At 40.5% G+C, this 18390-nt stretch overlaps 3 protein-coding genes across 6 annotated transcripts; 1 reads left to right on the plus strand and 2 right to left on the minus strand.

Annotated features, from left to right (window-relative positions):
* Window positions 1-436: 436 nt before the first annotated feature.
* Window positions 437-2411, minus strand: hes6 (hes family bHLH transcription factor 6). The gene is made up of 4 exons (XM_033637893.2): window positions 2057-2411; window positions 1875-1961; window positions 1680-1761; window positions 437-1355 (listed from the first exon to the last, which is right to left on the minus strand). Exons 1-4 carry the CDS (start codon window positions 2129-2131, stop codon window positions 922-924), a joined length of 678 nt encoding a protein of 225 aa, XP_033493784.1. The 5' UTR covers window positions 2132-2411; the 3' UTR covers window positions 437-921.
* A 1652-nt stretch (window positions 2412-4063) lies between these two features.
* Window positions 4064-9234, plus strand: itm2cb (integral membrane protein 2Cb). 2 transcript variants are annotated; one of them, XM_033637892.2, is made up of 6 exons: window positions 4064-4312; window positions 6565-6702; window positions 6821-7009; window positions 7113-7223; window positions 7399-7549; window positions 8067-9234. In XM_033637892.2, the coding sequence occupies exons 1-6, from the start codon at window positions 4226-4228 to the stop codon at window positions 8156-8158; spliced, it is 768 nt and encodes a 255-aa protein (XP_033493783.1). In that variant the 5' UTR covers window positions 4064-4225; the 3' UTR covers window positions 8159-9234. The 2 variants fall into 2 exon arrangements, with proteins under 2 accessions (XP_033493783.1, XP_033493782.1); XM_033637891.2 differs by having other exon boundaries at window positions 4073-4312; window positions 6818-7009.
* A 549-nt stretch (window positions 9235-9783) lies between these two features.
* LOC117263048 (G-protein coupled receptor 55) lies at window positions 9784-15070 on the minus strand. Of its 3 annotated transcripts, none has more exons than XM_078173348.1 (3): window positions 15021-15070; window positions 13325-14075; window positions 9784-11722 (listed from the first exon to the last, which is right to left on the minus strand). In XM_078173348.1, exons 2-3 carry the CDS (start codon window positions 14051-14053, stop codon window positions 11522-11524), a joined length of 930 nt encoding a protein of 309 aa, XP_078029474.1. In that variant the 5' UTR covers window positions 14054-14075; window positions 15021-15070; the 3' UTR covers window positions 9784-11521. The 3 variants fall into 3 exon arrangements, with proteins under 3 accessions (XP_078029474.1, XP_078029476.1, XP_078029475.1); XM_078173350.1 differs by having other exon boundaries at window positions 13325-14069; window positions 15021-15068; XM_078173349.1 differs by having other exon boundaries at window positions 13325-14072; window positions 15021-15067.
* Window positions 15071-18390: the final 3320 nt, after the last annotated feature.

An 18390-nucleotide genomic window follows, 5' to 3' on the forward strand; every position in this document is an offset into this window, starting at 1 on the left:
GATTGTTATAAGTCATAACACTACATTTTTACTGCGCTGCATGAAAGCCCATATACAGTATAATATAATGGAAAACTGATTAAGTCGTGACCTTGTTTGTTAAGAATCCATTTCCATGACTGAGCAGGTTATTTGTTCCCGTGTTATTTTAAAACTGTAGCATTATAAAAAAGCTGGAGTCAAGCGGAGTTATAAAACCCATTTGCCAACTCCTCAACTAGGCCTATATAAGGAGTGAGTGGATTACTCATTTCACACCTCACGAATGCCTACGATGTGCTAAGGGATCTTGGAGAGAGAGAGAGTGCACACAAATGGCCCACAATTGCAGAGTAATAACTAATATCTTGAAAACAGCCGCCGGTGGGTGGATGGTGGGATCCTGGTGTGTGAAATGTGGCGTTCTCTGAAGAAAGAAGAAGCTGCACAATCAGAATTTAAAAGTCAAAAGGTATTTATTGAAAAGTTAAAACTTAGGCAAATCAGATGAGGTAGCCTACTAAAAGTCATGGACACTTATAAATACAAAGTTAAAGACTTCCTAAATACAAAATAATTTACATACGACTAACAATGCATCTCTAGGGACAGCTATGGTCTATACAGCTCAGTCATATTCAACAAGTAAATATTTACATATGCATTTACCCCTTCACTGAAGGCAGGCCAATACACATCCAAATGAAGACCCTATGAGTCTATGTCCTCTGCAACACAGATTTAATTACATACTTTATTTATTAAATACATTTTAGTTTAATTGTAGTTCCCCAATAATTACACAAAGAGCTTCTCAGATGCCTTCCAACAAGTTATTTCAGCAGTGTTGTTGCCCTGTACTGAGGCCTACCCCACAAGCAGCCTAACACAAAGCATTAAATCATCTAGTGTGGTTTAAAACATGCTATTCTTTTATTTAATCTACCAAGGCCTCCACATTGACTTGGAGTAAGTCAAGGAGGGCAAGCTCAACACATCCTGGCTGTCAGCCTCCTCTGAGGAGGAAACATGACTTTGCTCTGAGTCCGTCTCATCCAGGTCAGAGCAGAGGTCATCGGTGGAGGTGGAGGTGGTGGAGGACGGGGCCGGGGACACCAGGGCCGTGTACATGCTCTCAGACACGGGCCAAGTGCTGTTGCTGCCGGGGCACTCCTCTGCCTCCGTGTCCGGGAGCATCACCCGAAGCCGGTCCTCGTCGTTCAGGGGCATGCTCTCCAGGAGGTGGTTCAGCAGCTCCGCAGCCACCGTTGGGTCGATTCCGGGGCAGCTGGACACAAACGTGTGCACGTCGTGCATACATTGGATGTAGCCCGCGGCGAACCGCTCACAGGCCTCCCGGTTCACGGCGTCCACTTCTGCGGAGAGATGATATAAAACAGTTAGCTTAAAAGTTAGCAAACTTAGCTACCAACGGACAGATGGACTCTGCGCTCTGATTGGCTGAGCCACGGTTGAATCTGCACACGCGCACCTGTGGCCGCAGCACTGTTAATTAGAATATTAATGCGCTGACCGTTACAAATTAATTCACAGGTTAGTTTTAAAGAACTACATTGCTCGGCGGAAGGCTGACATGTAAGTAATGTGCTAGTTTAGAGTTAATACTTTTAGTTAAAACGACTTAATATTAAATATTTAGTAAAGTATGGCGTACTTTTAACTAAATGTACAATATTTACCTTGAGCCCGGTTTTGTAGGATGCTCTCCACCCGTTTCACTGTCATCTCCAGCACTTCAGCATTCTCCATCTTTGATTGTAACTGCAGCGGGTGACAAAAAACGTAAGCAACAAGCGCTGGCAGCACAAGCTAGCTGAAACACAACACCACATTATTTAGAGAAAGCAGGGGTGTGTAAATATATAATATCTTACGTCTGCATCCGCCATGAGAACTCTGAGTTCTTGTAAACTTTCATTGATGCGAGCCCTTCGTTTCTTCTCGACCAGAGGTTTCCTCATCTGCCACAACAGTAAGGACAATGGAGTTACTCTTGACAGTTACCAGCCAAGTTAAAGCAGACATGTTGGTTTAAAGTGCTCACACAGGCCCTCACCTTTCTGTCAGACTGAATTCCACTGCAGTTATCACCTCTGTCCGTGCCGTTTGTGTTGTTACGGATGGGGGCCATGTTGGTAAAGTTTAACCCAGGCGCTGCCAGAAAGCCACTGGACTGGAGGTTGGCGTGTAAAATCCAAAGAGCCGTTACAGCTCGTCAATGGGACAGATGGCCGGGTGATCCCAGCGGCCGACAAAGCTCACAGAGAGGCTGGGCTCCTTAGTGCTGCTCCGAGGGGGCATGGACTAGGTATATATGACGGTTCATTTACATGTGAATGGATGAACTGGCTACGAGAGCAAGACACATCCAGGACGCGCAACGCTCGTACCCGCCAATCACCAGTGGTCATGTTAGCTTTTGTCCCCAAATTCAGTCTGAATCCTCATTTAAATCACCTAAGATAACTGAGGTTCAAAAGTCATCTGCAACTTCTGTAGCAACATCTGAAACAGATAAGATACAACTAAGTTAATATTAAAGCATTTATCTTGGATATAAATGCATAACAACAACTCAAAACAAAATCTAGTTAGTGATTTAATTAGTAAATCAAGCTCATCTTGCAAAAACATCACCCTCCAATATTTACCCTTTAATCATCCTCTTTTAATCATTCACTATAGGCCATATATCAGCTAATTCTCACATTGCATCATTAGTCAACTGGGCTTATTTCATGCTTGATTGTGAGCCATCAATCCACCTATAAGGACCAGGCTAGTGCTCCACTCCCTCTATAAAAAACCTAATGTGAATTGGACTATATGAGCCATTTGTCAAGTACATTACTCTCAGGTGTAGAGAGTGTAAAGTGCCCGTAGCCCTCTCAAAAAGAAGCAGCCTGAAACAGTGTGGGCAGGAGAAGAGATCATCCCTGTATTTGGGAGGTTTCAGGACATGTTGCCTGTTTTAGTACACTTTGTGACAAGTGTGTTTTATGATTGTATCGGCATCTCAATTTCCTATATTGTCAAATTTGAGCGCTCTGTGGATTTTGTCTGTAGTGACTCATGTGGGCACACTACTATGGCTGTTCCCAAAGGTGACATGAGCTACTTGTATGTCTGCAAATTTGCATGTGTTGTGTAATTTGCATTTTGACTGTTGATATGCACTGCTACATGTAGTTTGGTTTGACGCAGTGTTACAGCTTTAATGTTTCAGCACACTGCTGAATATCTGGCTGCTGGGTGTTAAGAAGGTGGCTGAAAGATTTTAGTCATTTATTATTATTTTGGAAAAAAAGAATAATTATGCCTGATCATTTGACCATGGCATTTAAAGTCTTGTTTATGAAATGTGACTTGGCGTATAGTATGTAAACATCATGTTAAGCACTAGAGCCCACTTTGTAACACATGCAGTGAGCTATTTTAATAATAAAAAAATTTGCTTTATGGTCCTGTTACAGGTTTATACTACATTAAATGCTCATATAACATTGCATTACATTATGAAACATATAAAACTATACATTAAATACTCAAACCAAGATGCACTTTGTACTGTAGCACACTTTGTACAGTACACAGTGTACTGTGCTGTACAATGCTTTGTGCATACATGCCTTGCTGATGCCCACGTGCAAGGTGTGACTGCTTTTATTTTATGATCGTCATTATGATCATAATTAATATCAGTAGTAGTGACCTAAAGCCGGCTTTATCGCAGTATAGTAGCTGGCTGAGAGTTTGAAGCATCCCTACATTTCCGGATGATAGTATTCTGAACATGGTTGAGGAGAGGAGATGCAGCTTTAAATAAAACACGGAAAGCACTACCATATCGGGCACTCGCCTTCAAAATCATGGCATAATGTAGTTTAATGTTAACAAAAGGGGATAAATAATCTGTCTTTTTATCCCTAAGAGATTTAGACATTTATGTGCGTTTGTCTGTTCACTTAGGAGCCCACGAACAGTGTATTATGAGTTAATTTTAAACGTCGCAGCCGGACCTGGACTCTTATTTTGACAGCGGCGAGGCGGCTTTTCCTTCAGACCCACACAGTGCTTGTTCGTCAGAGAAGACGCTCTTCTGAGGTCACTGAGTCCCGGGGGCGAGACTGCTCCACCGCTATATAATCTTCCCGGCTCGGTGCATGAAACCAGCTCACTAACATCAGCTAACGAGACAAAGCAAACAAACACCGAACAAACAAACATGGTGAAGATCACCTTCCAGCCAGTTTCGGCGCAGAAGCCCGACAAAGAGATCGATGGAGACAAGATCATTATACCTCAGGCTCACGTGAGTTTGCACACTTTGTTGTTGTCTATTGTTTCATGTTGTGGCATTTGTCTTAGCATCAGTGCTCCTTTTGAATTGGTTATTTTAGCAAAGTAGATTAATCTGTTTATTTTTATTGTTAATGTTTGATTTGTCTGTCCATGCATCATCATGTCACTTCATGGGATTATTTTAATACTGGTAATCCGTTATCTATTTGATTATGCAGCCAGATATATAAACAAAAGCCATGATATGCTTAAAATAATTATTGCAATTATTATTTTTAATTCAACTAAATGGCTGAAACATAACTACATACTGCAGTTTATTATATTGTTTTGCTGGTGCAGTTATTATAGGACATTATAAAGCTATAATGTTATAGTAGAAAGGGAAATGACCCATCACTGCAGGCCGTCCCAGTCTGGGGATGTTGACATTACGTCACCGTGTTTGGCCACTGCGAGGACACACTGCAGATGGCTGACCTGTAATTGTGCCTTCAGCATTATATGGATGACTCTAAATGGTTCATATGTATATGTAATGTAAGTGTATATAAGCGTGCATTTATAAAAGTAAAAGCTTCCATTTTTTAAGTATAGGCGTTGGAGGTGCAAATAGCCCCAGTTTCCCACCCGTTTTGTCGATATGAGAAAACAGCAGGGCTGTTAGCTGCGGTCACTGCACCAGTCAGTGATGTCACGAGGTGTTTTACCACGTGGGTCCTGCAGGTAGCGCCTGAGAGTGCATTAATCTTTAATTAATTGAGAATCCAGGATTAATGTGTGCTGTATTTAAACAGTGGGAATAATCTAATGGCAGCTGAGCCTTTTATTTCTCAAATTTGACATTATAAAAAAAAAAAACATCAGGGGTGAAAATTAGCAAAAAATATTGACAAATACTTTAGTTTGTTTGTAGTTGTAGCCTCTCCTGTATCCTATGAGTAGGATCTGAAGGGGCTACTCAGTTGATTTGAGTTAAATTGAAGGCAGTGCAGACAGGAAGTCACTGTGTCATGATGGGCATATAATTCCCTGAAATGTATATGTAACATGGCACATCCGAAGTCCTCAGGTTTTAGGCTTCAAATCTCAAACACAGGGCTCAACCGGCTGTGTTACAACATTTTAAACATAGATAGATAGATAGATAGATAGATAGATAAAGTAATTAATTGTGCACGTGATGATAGCTTGATTTCTTCGTTGTGATTTCTTGAAGTCTTAAATTAGCCTGATCATGTTATCTCTGAGTTGGGATTGTATAATGGCTTAAGCCTGTATTAGGCTTGTCACAATAAGTCCAGCTTTTCTTAGCCTCCTTTCTGGACTACCTCCCAGGAGTTAAACATATTTAGAAATCTTGCACTCGGTGGATATAAGTCTGCCTAAGCCTCATCTTTTTCCCTCATCACACTGTACACAATGAGTACCACTTGATGACGCAAACGCATCGCTTCTGTAAACACATATTTTCACCTGTTCATTACGTGAGCAGAAGAACAAGTCATGATCTAGAGGGCTGTGTGGATTCTGGTTGGCTGCGACAGTCGGCTAGGCGTCAGAGCCAATGTGTGTAGATCTATTAATATGTCCGCCTCTGCTGAGGGACTCCTCCACGCAATTCTTCTAGCTTCGACTCCCACCGAGGGCGCTAGGGAACTAACAAATATGGAGCGTGGAAGTAGGCCTCCAAGAATAGACCCAGACGGCCACGTGCCAGCATCTTCGTCAGAGCCTGGCACAATCTGTTCTCCCTGCTTCCGCTCTCCATAGCAACTGTAGTAGGGAGAGGCAGCAGCAGATTGACTGAGAGACTGTGGGCGGGCATCTGGCATGCCTCATTCCAGTCCGTCCTACGTCTACCAGATCTCCTCGCCTGACTGACGACTTTGCAAGCCGTCAAAATTAACTCTGTTACGATTTGGACTTGTACAGGAAAGCGTGGCAAAGTGAGAGTGTCCATTGATACTCCATCATTGAACTGGATATGATTAATTTCAAGTTAACTGCTAAGCTGTGCTCACAATATTTCAACCATATCTTCTCCTTATATTAAAAAAATATTATAAGGGGCTTCATCAACCTAAGAAAGGCTGCACCATTACATCTAAAGGACAGCACTTCCTGTTCTTTGCATCATTTTGCACATATTTTGTGATATTAGAAAACGTGGGGTTCTACAAAATACCAAAATCTCTCATCTACCTATCTGGCTTTTCCCTGTTGACTTGTCCTCTAACCAAACTGCTTTTCTCTTCACAGGAGCAGCTGGTTCTTCCTGTCAGGCCCAAGAAGCCTTTTCCAACCGGCCTGTGCTGCCTCACCTTTGGCCTGGTGGTTTTCATGTCAGGACTGGTGCTGGCCTCTATCTACGTTTATCGCTACTACTTTATACCTCAGGTCAGTTCACTCTGCCTCCCCTTTCTTACATTACAGCCTGAACCCAGAATGCTTAAAAAAGAGACAACCTGAAGTAACTGTCACATGCTAACTCAGCTCTGTTGCGCCCCATTAGCAGATCCCAGAAGACAGCTTGTTCCACTGCAAAATTTTCTATGAGGACTCCATATATGCTCCTCTGAGGGGACGGCATGAACTTGAGGAGAACGTCGGCATCTACCTTGAGGACAACTACGAGCAGATCAGCGTACCTGTGCCGCACTTTGGAGGCAGCGACCCTGCCGATATCATCCACGACTTTCAGAGGGTAGGTTAATGCATCCATGTGCTCACTGGTTTTATTCTTATTACATTGTATTGTTAAAGTGTTTCATTATAGGTTGAGTATTAATGTTTCTTTATGATTCCAGGGCCTCACAGCTTATCACGACATTGCTTTGGACAAATGCTACATCACTGAGCTGAACACAACCCTGGTGATGCCCCCACGGAGCCTGTGGGAACTGCTCATCAATGTCAAGGTGAGACACTCCCTACATTCGCTGCTGATGTCACTGGTGAAGCTGTTGTAAAAGCATTGTTAGAGAGATTAATGGCTGTCTGAGAGAGTGAAGGACAGCGTGTTACCGTCTTGGGTACTAAAGCATTCCTCCCACAGACAGCTGAGTGATTCATTCGTGTGTTTTCTTGTCACAGAGAGGGACGTACCTTCCTCAGACTTACATCGTCCAGGAGGAGATGATGGTGACAGGGAGAGTGAGGAACATGAGGCAGCTGGGCCCGTTCATCCACAGGCTCTGCTACGGCAAAGAAACCTACCGCCTCAGACGCCGCAGCCAGCGCAGACGTGAGTCCACACATCCTTTTCCAATCTAATCATGCAATATGGGATGCTAAATAATGAGCGATGGGTGACTTGCGCTTAGTTATCACCCTTTGTCACACCAACGGTTGTGTGATGTTGAGAAAACAAATTCAACCCGAACCAAATAGGGGCTTCCTAGTGAACATTTCAGACATTGTGTCTGCAGTGTAAAATCCTCCTAACAGCCTGGCAGCCTGATCATCATGTCAGTGTTTGTATGTGGGCGCAGCCTGGGAGCTTCCTGCTTAGTGAGTCACTGGTAGTGGACACATCCACACACTACGGAGGAGGCAGTGATGCGCTCCGGTGATATCTCTGTCGTTGCTGACTTTGATTGGCGTGAGAGCTAATGATGCAACAAACTTCCCCTGAGTACATATATGGATGTGATTTGCGGGGATCCCCCATTGCTCATTCAAAGTGAACACCTGCAGAATGTGAACACTCAGCTTTCAGTACTAAACAGATTTACTAAACGCATGTTCTTTTTCTCTTCCAGGTATTGACAGGCGTGAGACAAAAAGATGCCACAGCATTCGTCACTTCGAGAACACTTTTGTGGTCGAGACTGTCATCTGTGACAGGGTCTAAACTGGGGCAGAATCCACAGCCATCCAACACTGAAGCCAATTTCAAACCATACCTCTTGAATTCTTTAGGCTTTTAACTGCACTTTAAGAGCAAGTGTTGTCCAACACTTTCAGTTTCAATGTTTGTTATTTTTCTCAAGTTGGAAATGCTCTTTTATTGTCAACGTACGATGTTAATGTCTTTTTTATTCAGTCTGTATATCTGGATGTTTTAAATGTGTATGGATATATCTGTAGCTTGTCGAGCTGTGCATAAGATGTTACTGTGTGTCAGTTTGTGACATTTACATCAGAAGACTTGATTTTATTTTATTTATGACTTGTCGTTATTGTTATTTAATGACACAGTGCACCGGGGGTGATGGTACAGATACTTGGAAGCTGCTTGCACGGTGCACTTGTGTTAATATTCGTTTCTTGGCTCTTTTGTTTTGAATGTCAGAAAATGGCAAAACATACCTCATGTAGTTTAGACGTTTCTTTGCTGGTCTGTATCATTAATGAATGGTGTATATAATTTTGATTGTTCCTAAGCAATATATACTGTAAATTGATTTTCCTGATTTTTATCTGAAACCATTTTGATTTCATTATGGTTTGTCTGTTAATTTCCTTTGGTATCACACTTTCCTACTCCTTGGATATAATGGCTTTAGACTGTAATTAGTAGCAGTGTTTTAGAAGGACATGAAGGAACCAAAGTCTGCAGTATGCTGTGCTTAGTGTCAAGTATATGAAATACTTTAGAGAGAATGCTTTTTGGTTTAGATCACTTACTGTAGATGATATCAAAGGCTAAAACTCATTTTGTCTTGCTCTTCCTCCTCTTCATTTGGATTTTGCCTGTTGTCTTTAGCTCTCGCCAGCACCCAATCCTTTCTTTCTTGGCATTATAATCTCTACAATGTTAATTTGTCCCAATTTAAAACAAGATTTGGGGTGTCTTTCTAATGTACAACCTGGAGCAAATAAGTCTCTGTTGAGAGAGACCCGTGGTATGTGCTCATATTTCATTTCGTTGTACAGTCAATTTTTCTTGTAATATCTTGCTGCTTTAAAAATAAATGATCAAACTTTTTTTGTCTTCTGAATGTCCATCATTAACAATCATGAACCTGCACATTAAGGGGTAGAGTAATTGGAGACTGAGCTAACAGTATTCCAGTGTGTAGACACAGTAAAAAGGCAGCTGGTCTTTGTAAAGACTGTCACAGCCAGTGCAACAGGATGTAACTGAGACAATCACAAAGTCCTGATCTGCGGGACGTGCTTCACATATTTTAATGTGCTGGTCGCAATCTTAGTTTTCTAAAGAACATAAAACTGCAGCGTCAGTGTGATATCACAAGATGCGTATTTTGTGGTTAGCTTTGCTTCACTTTAAAATGGAAGATGAAGTTTGGTTTCAAAATTGATGTGGTGCTAATTAATGAGAAAAGTTGAGGAAAGTAAAAATTCCTGTAGTTTTCTTCATGTCATAATGTATATGTGAACTAGTGTATATCACACACTGGCCACCGAAGTAAAGCATATGGTATAAAAATACAAAATCTACATTATCCACCCGTTAAAGGCTTTGATGAATGCTAATTTTACAGATTAAGAATCTTCATTAAACAAAAGGACTTCATGAAAAAAACGTTTTTACTTTACAAAAAACAACAGAAACAGAAATGAAAACAGAAACAAAACTGAACACAAATAAATGTAACACTGAAAGAGGAGGCGTGTGCAAATGAAAGTATCAAGACACAAGTAATGCAAATAAACCAAAACGTGACAGTTTCACATTTGTTTCTGGTTTTAGAAGAGATTATTTTACAAAATTAAAACAGCATTAATACACAGTAAACCCCCTAATGGAGACACCTTCCACTGTTAGCACAAGGTGACTCTGATCAGCATGAGCAAAGTAAGACAGAGAGCGGCTTCATGTACTGCATGTGCACCTTCGTATAAAGCAAATGTCCTCCTGTAAACATACTAATATCAAAACAGTTTCATCAACAGTTACAAGTCAGGCCGACTGCCATTAACAACTGGCCTCTAACAATCTTAACAACATTATTGCACATTTTAAAGCTACATTGTAAAAATCATTACATTGATTACATTAACATTTGTCATATATATATATGTATATACACTGTGGTGATTTTAAGGAAGTTAGTCAGTCAGTTAAAACATTCAGCGGACCTTTACACTTATTTGCTTCCTCATTTGTATCACGGCAACTGAAGTGTGACAACCCTTATTTGAGTTTGCATCAATAAGGTCGGAGATCAATTTGAAATATATACAATGCCATATTTCAATCTCTATCAATCATTGATAGATAAAGTTACTTGAATTACAAGTAAATAATTTTTCTTTATAAAAAAACAAGTCACAACTTGCTGAAGAACCAGCCTAAGAAAACTTCAAAAATTAAGACAATAATAAAATGTTTTCAGTATCACTTTAAGTTGATTAAAATCTGTTGTCACTAAGCTGGTAATTATAAATAATTATCAATTAATAATAATCAATCGCATTCATGTGTTTTTCAGATCTCAACTGCTTGGAGTCTTGATTTATTCACATACAAGGTAAGTGATATTTAAATTAAATTAACATTTGAATGAATATGTTGGTTTAATTTATTTACTTGCTTCAGATTGAATTGTTTGAAGTTGACTTTTTTATGTAAATCTGCATTTTAAATATGAGAGATGCTACATAGATAATGCCTCTGATTGGTATCACAGTTAGTTTTGCAATTTACTCACTTTCTATTAAATGAAATTGGTTTGAAGTGTATCAGCGCTGATCTTAAATGATTGGTCTTTAGAACATTAAGAGCAGCTTTGACTTGACTTATTGAGCGTAATACACAGTAGGCTACAAAGCTCTGCAATGAGCTGCTGCTGCTGGCTTTGACTACTTTGAAATGCACGGTAGCCCACACCAGTTTCTCATCGAGTAGGACTGGATGACCTCAAAGTGCCTCGAGCCAAATCACAAGCTCATCCATAAATCATGATAGAAAGAAGTCACATTGTGGCTTGTTGGCGGATTTTCTTTCTGCAGCCTACATTTTCGGAGCTGTCTGAGGTTACAGAGGCGTCAACAGACTTCCTGTCACTGGACCAAATCATGTATCACAGCTCATCAGATCCTCTCCCCACACTACGTTTTCGCCTCACTCTCAAGCGCTGTGGTTAATTGAGATTGCACTTTGACCTGTCTCTCTTAGTGCATGGCACACTGTCAGCTACAGGCTCTTTTTCAGTTTCACTGCCCTGCTAAAACTCAAGAAGCCAGATCTCGTATTCACCACCAGCCGTCCTCTGAGGACAAGTACATATTAGAACTGTCTTTGTGTTCAGACCTCTGAAGTGCTGAAGGTGGCTCTTCTTTGGACCGACATCCTGAAGGTGTGTTTGGTGCTCCTCACCTCATGAGCGATGAAGTAGTAGCACAGAGCGTCCAGACAGCAGGTGATGTTGGACAGGCACATGGCGATCTGTATGAACAGGCTGATCCTGGTCTTGTTGCTGCAGTCCTGAATTATTCCTTGGCGTACCTGGAGTTATGTGAAGGGTCACACATGGAGGACAGAGAAACATTAGTCAACCATCCTGCCTACAGGTATGAAAAGCACAATTTTAAAAATCAGATCTTTATTTATTTTTACCTTTATTTTACCAGGAAGTCCCACTAAGATAAAAAATCTATTTCACAAGAGAGACCCTGCCAAGGTAGCAGCCGTACAAAATAATATTAAAATACATCAAACAAACATGATGTATTAAAACAAACAGCAGAGCTCACCCAGCAGTGTGAACTATGCTACGGTTTTGCATGTTCTTATCAGGCTTTTTGAAACTGATCTCTGTATATTTGCTGCACTTATTAAAACTACCTGCCAGATCAGCAGCAGTGATGAGTTTGACTTTTTTTTTTAACGTCTCAGCTCCAGGATCTTTTTACAGTCACTTTTCTAGAATGGTCACAGATGCTGTATTTAATACTAAAATAAAAAGCACAAAGAACAGGGCACAACAGGGCATTGGCTCCTTTCTTTGCTTCAGTGCACATATTTCTTTAGCATTTAAATGTGGGAAAAATAAGACCTTGAGTCACCTGAGAAATTTCTCTGAAGATGATCATGTAGTAAACTTTGAGCTACTGGTTTGTCATTTCTCTAACCAAAACCAGGCCAAAAAAAAAAAAAAAACCCACAAAAGGATGTCAGTATTTCTGAAAACCTGGTTTCAGTGCTGCTCTGTATGCTTGTAGCTAATGTCTGTGTGGTTTGGTATAAAAACGGAGGAACTGACTCCATGTATATTGTTTGTTAATTAGAAAATTAATTAGGCATATGCATTGTAGAGATTATACTTTTTTATGTATATATTACATTTTGGGATGAAATCCTTTACTTGCTGAGTCCTCAGGCCCTGTTTACATGTGTACAAATAATTCTGTAAAAGGATATAATCTCTATGTTCTGGCCTCTCGTCCACACGCAGAATTGTAGATTTTTGAAACATCTTTCAAGGTGCAGATTTTTTAAAGCTCTAGTTACTGTGTATTCATGTGTACATGTAAAATGGAGTGTTTGGGAAAAGCTAATGTCGCGTCCTCAATTTGTGCATGCACATTGTAGCTTTGTGCAATGAGCATATGCTACAATGGCAGACTGCCAGTTTGCTAATGGTTTGTTAGCACTGCTTGGTCGAATGACAACTTACCCATAGTGCTTTTAACCAATGCAAGGTGGCGGCACGCATAGATGCAGCGACCCAGAGCTCTCCCTGCTTTAGCAGAATTAGAACACAAGCAAAAGAATGGTTGTAATATAGAAATAAAGATATGAATGTGTGTGTATACGTGGCTGTGAGAATGATGTGATGAGCAGCTGTCTTAAAGTCTGCCAGAAACGAGGGTTTTGAATCAGGCCCGGTCATACGAGTAGATGGTGTGACAATTCCCAGAGTGGGATTGTTGTTGATGAGGAATGAAAGAAAAACTTTCGCATCTACCTGCTGATGAAGATTTGTGATCGGGAGCTCCAAAACAGCAGGTGAGATTGTTTTCATCTTTATGTTATCTACTTAAACCTGTTTCACTCTTTTCACTTTAGAGTTCAGTTTACTCAAAATGAACTTGCAGTTTCTCTCACCAGGAACTGCAGGAGGATGCCCAGGTGGCTGGGGGTGAAAGGCAGCAGGAAGGCACTCAGACTGCTGTAGATGATCTTCACACAGGCCCGGCTCTGGGGGCTGCGCTGGCCGGACTGCTGAAGTGCCCAGATGGTCTGGACCGAACAGTAGATCAGCACCATCGCCGGCAGCAGGAACCCAAACACCTGCAGGCAGATGATCACCAGAGGGCTCCAGCCGTTCTCTGAAAACTCATGGAAGCAGTGGAACTCCTTCTGCTTGTCCTCCCTAAAGCGATAGATGGTTGGAGAGATTGCTGTCAGCACCAGCAGCCACACCCCAACGCAAGTCCCCAGAGCCACTTTGGGTGAACGCAGTTGCTTGGCTTTGAACGGGTGACAGATTGCCACCCATCGGTCCACAGCTATACACATGATGGTGTAGATGCTGCCGTATATCCCAATAAAATACAGGCTTTCCAAGACCAAACAGAGAGGCTGGAGGTCGGCAGGCCAGCTGTGATTGGTGGCGTGCATTTTGAAGGGAAGTGGGAAGAGGAGGAGCAGGTCCATCAGGGCCAAACTGGTCATGTAGATTGTTGACTCTGTCCATTTCCGCAGAAAGAGGCAGAACACTAAGAGTGCCACGACATTAAGAATCAGACCAATGGGGAAGATAGGTATGTAGATTGTCAGCTCCAAATATTTCATCAGGTGGTCCACCTCTTTAAAGGAGCAGTTGCTTGTCATGGTCTCGCTGCTGCTGCTGCTGCTGCGGGGGAAAGAGTGAATTAATTTCAACAGCTGTGCTAAAGTGAATTCAAGGCAAATCACTCTTTCCTGTCATTACTCTTTGTTCCCACACAGACACATATGCAACATACACAACTGTACCATGTGAAAGCCCTCAGTTGTGTGGGTTCAGTTTCTGTGAACTTGTTTTTGTAACTGCTTTGTGATGTCAAGGCCAACAACGCCAAGAGAACATACATTACTTTCAATCACGTGCCTTATATTCAGTGTTACAATTAGAGGTTGTCTGGTACAGGTTCAAGCAAATTGGTAAATTATTTTGACAGTTAATTTAGATATGAAAGAAGCGTGATCTTGGCTCTGGTGTTTGACCTTTTCAGTTCACCTGTCTATAATCAAACACTAATAAAGAGTACTGAAATGATGTGGGAGTTTAGTGATTTAATTACAGTTAAATACAGAGAGCCTTCAGAAGAAGCTGGAGTTGGTATGCAGTCGTCATTAGAGGAAAATATCAGTGCGTGACAGAGAAAACCTTGAACTATTACCGCTTTGAGTCAAAAAGGATACCACAGAGAGAAACTGAAAACATATTTCTGCAGCTATTTATCTGAAAGAATTTTTTAAAAAAATCTCCCACCAGACCAACTGCACATTAAAAGTCACGTAGGCAATCGTGGGCAGACATGTCTATACCATGCTGTTGGCTCATTCAAGTGATCGACACTGACGCCCTTTCTAATTAGATCAATGTCGTTCCCATTTCACTTAAAATACAAAAATATTTCTGCAGTTCCTTTACACTTATTCTGTACTTTTAACGTCTAATTTTAGAGTATTAACTGTGAACAGGTGATAAACAAACATTTGGTCCATCACAAACATTTAACTGCAACACTTTAAAAGTCGAACCCTGTGCTTTCTTAGGTATCTTGCACAGCGGAAAATCTAGTTGCACTCTTACCTCACAGATTCCAGCAGTATCTCAGTCGAACGTTCAGTGTGTGTCTGTGTCTGTCTGACAGTCTGTGCTGTGCCAGACGCACTTCTGCTTTTTCTACCTTTGTTGTTTCATCACCACTTCCTGAGTCATGGCACACATCGTATGTGTGATTTCAGATGTGCATTATAGCCTTTTTAAAATAAAAACAAAGGTGAACTCGTCCAGCAGGTCTTACTCTACTCACCACTTTTATACCTACTCTTATACATGTGTACTTACTTTTTACATATTTACACATGCATGCATGATCGCTGCCGACTGCTAGAAGGGAAGATTTCATTTGTATTTGTAATGTAAGGAATAGTGAGTGGTGTTTCACACAAAATAAATATACAAAAATAATTAGAGCTAAAACAATGAATTGATTAATTCTAAAAGGTGATGATTACCTGCCTTTCTCTGTTTTATATTATTATAAACTGAGTATTATTTGACTTGAACTGCTCCTTGGACAAAATTCAAAATTCAAAATTCAATTCAAAATTCAAAGACATAATTTTGGGCTCTGAGAAATTGTGGCATTACATTGAAAAAAAGGATTACTTGATCAATCAAAACATAATCCTCAAAGTAACAGGTAATTAAAATAATCATTAGTTGCAGCTCTAATAATAAAATCAAAACAAAATATCAAAAACAACGTATGAAATCTGCACAGTCAATGAGAATAATTGGAGAAACAAGACAAGACGCCTCAGCTGTGGTGCCATCAGCACGCTAACATGCTCACAATGACGATGCTAACTTGTTTACAATGTTCACCATGTTAGTTTAGCATGTTAGCATGCTAACATTTGCTAATTAGCACTAAGCAAAGTACAGCTGAGCCTGACTGGAAGTCAGTATTCAATTAATTGAAATGTTGACGCTGGTTGAGAAGTCAGACGATCACCAAAGTTAGTAGGAATCTTCCTAGACGACCACAAATGTCTGTATATATAATCTCAATCCATCCAATAGTTGTTGAGGTATTTCTGTCTAGATTTAAGTTATGAATAGTGCAATTAAAAATCATCTGAAAAGACATGAGCCAAATATCAAAAGGACACAAACTCAAACAGGATAAGATGAGATATAAATCGAGGAAGCTGTATTTGCTGATACATGTCTGTTATGTCTATCTACCACATGTCAAGACTGTGGTATTTTATTTCCTCAGTCTGGAGTTTCCATCACTTTAAAGAAACGAGGTCATATTGTTGTGACTGTTCACTGCATCTCGTGGATTTGTGTGTTTACTAAACTTAGTGTTGTGATGTTGACATGGTGACAGACAGCATGTATGATGAAAAGGCCAGGAGCAGGTGACTTTACATCCTGACATTTTACTTTTTAGGCCAAACACTAGTTTGTTTATAGTTTCCGTCTCCTGGTCAAACTACAAATGTAACAGTGATCACTCATAATGCATGATTACTCCGACGCTGTGATTTCTATACTGGTATTAGCAGTGGTATTAGTCTGAGTGTGCGTGTCGAAATCAGTCTTCCCGTCTCAAAGAGAGACTGAAAGCTGGAGCATTCAAAGCATCGAGTGTTTCAGGTCGGTGAGAAGCTGCAGAGCAGATTTAGACTGTGATTATGTTTGAGGGTTTCCTGGTTTCAGGTGCTGAGATGACTTAACTGTATTTAGTGTGTGAGAAGTTCGTCTCTGACCCTTTTGTTCAGAAAAGAAATGTAAGACTGTATCGGTGAAGCTTGTGGAGGACAGTTTGAACTTGAGTTCTCATCAGTTAGCAGAGACATGTTTTTGATGTGGAGTAAATCAGAAAGATTGAGGGCACATCAGTGTGTGAAGATGCATTTTGGGGAAAACCATTGCCTTTTTTCTGTAAATGCAAATGAAGCTGGCAGCCACATTGCCACCTACTGTTGTGACTGAAGTGAGGCTGGTGGCTTCTATAGATTAATGCACATCACATTGTCCTCTGGTATAGAGCTTATTTTATGTCGTCATTTGAGATACACATCTTTTCAACACATGCTGCAGATTTTATTTTTACATTGATTAATTTATTTAAGTAAATTTTAACAGAACACGAACACCAATAGTAAACTATGAGTATATACAGTAGTAATGATGTGGTTACGATATGACTATGGAGGGAATCACCATGACAACAATCACTTCTGAGTAGACAACCGGGCAGTGTTCAAACCCAGCAAAACATAGCAAAACGTTTATCAGAAATGGTGGTGCGTTACTGCTGATTGAGTAACACCTCTGACACACACAACAAACTAGAGAAAATGTACCTCAAAGCGTGTTGCACTTTGTTTCATGTTGTTTTGAGTTAACACATTGTTCAACCTGGATACAAATAAAGTTAATTTAACTAAGCTGTATTAAAAGGCAGTGTGCCTGTGTTTGCACAACAGGGTGTCCAACGCACCACAGTTCCTGTTTAAATAAATGTTTTTTGTTGGAGCTGAACGCAGCCCTGGTTCACATAAACGTTGCTGCTGGTTGGGTAACACCTCTGACACACCCAACAAATGAGAGACAATGCACCTCAAAGCTCGTTGCACATTGTTTTAAGGCAACGTGTTGTTCAGCCTGGATACTGTGGCAAAACAGTGCACACTGCTTTCAGATTGAACGTGCACCAATTGATTTAAATAGGGAAGATGCGTTAAATCTGCAAACTTGTTTATTCCTGTTGTCATTTTCAGCCATAACTGTAACGTTTAAAGATATATAGTTAAACACTGCAGTCTGACTTACTGCCATTTCTGCTGTGCTTATTTTATATACTGTGCTGCTTTGCCAGTGTCTCTGATAAATCAAATCTACCAACATGGAAGCTAAGCAATGTACTGCTGTGCCACCTAAAAAAGTCAGTATCAGTTTAAAGTGTACATTACATTTGAAATATTTTCTTTGATTTACCATAGACGCTAACCACACGAGGCAGTGGTAGACCAGCAAGTCCCGTGTTCTGCGAAGTAAAATTACTGCTTTTGTCAATAAAGTCTGGTGGCTTTGAGATTACGGTTTCAGTTCCCCGTCTGAAAGGGAAGTCTGACGGCAAAGTAAAGCGTGGTGAAAATATTTTAAAATATTGTGTACACTTAATTTTTTTTTTTTTTTTTTTTTCTGCAAACTAAATAATTTAGGCAGTGTTTTCCCTGTGCCGCTTCATTTTACATACTGGTAATGATGCATGTTTATTTGTATCTCGAGGGCTGGCATTACAAATTGTTTTTCATACAATACCAAAAAAAGAAATGGTTATATTTATATTTCACAAAAATCTGTAAGTTTCGCTCTGTTGACTGTGTTGACTCAGTGGTCATATGTTAAAAAACCCACACAGTAGTCATTTGACATT

Source organism: Epinephelus lanceolatus, chromosome 12, assembly GCF_041903045.1.
Source record: "Epinephelus lanceolatus isolate andai-2023 chromosome 12, ASM4190304v1, whole genome shotgun sequence".
NCBI classification, from domain to species: domain Eukaryota; kingdom Metazoa; phylum Chordata; class Actinopteri; order Perciformes; family Serranidae; genus Epinephelus; species Epinephelus lanceolatus.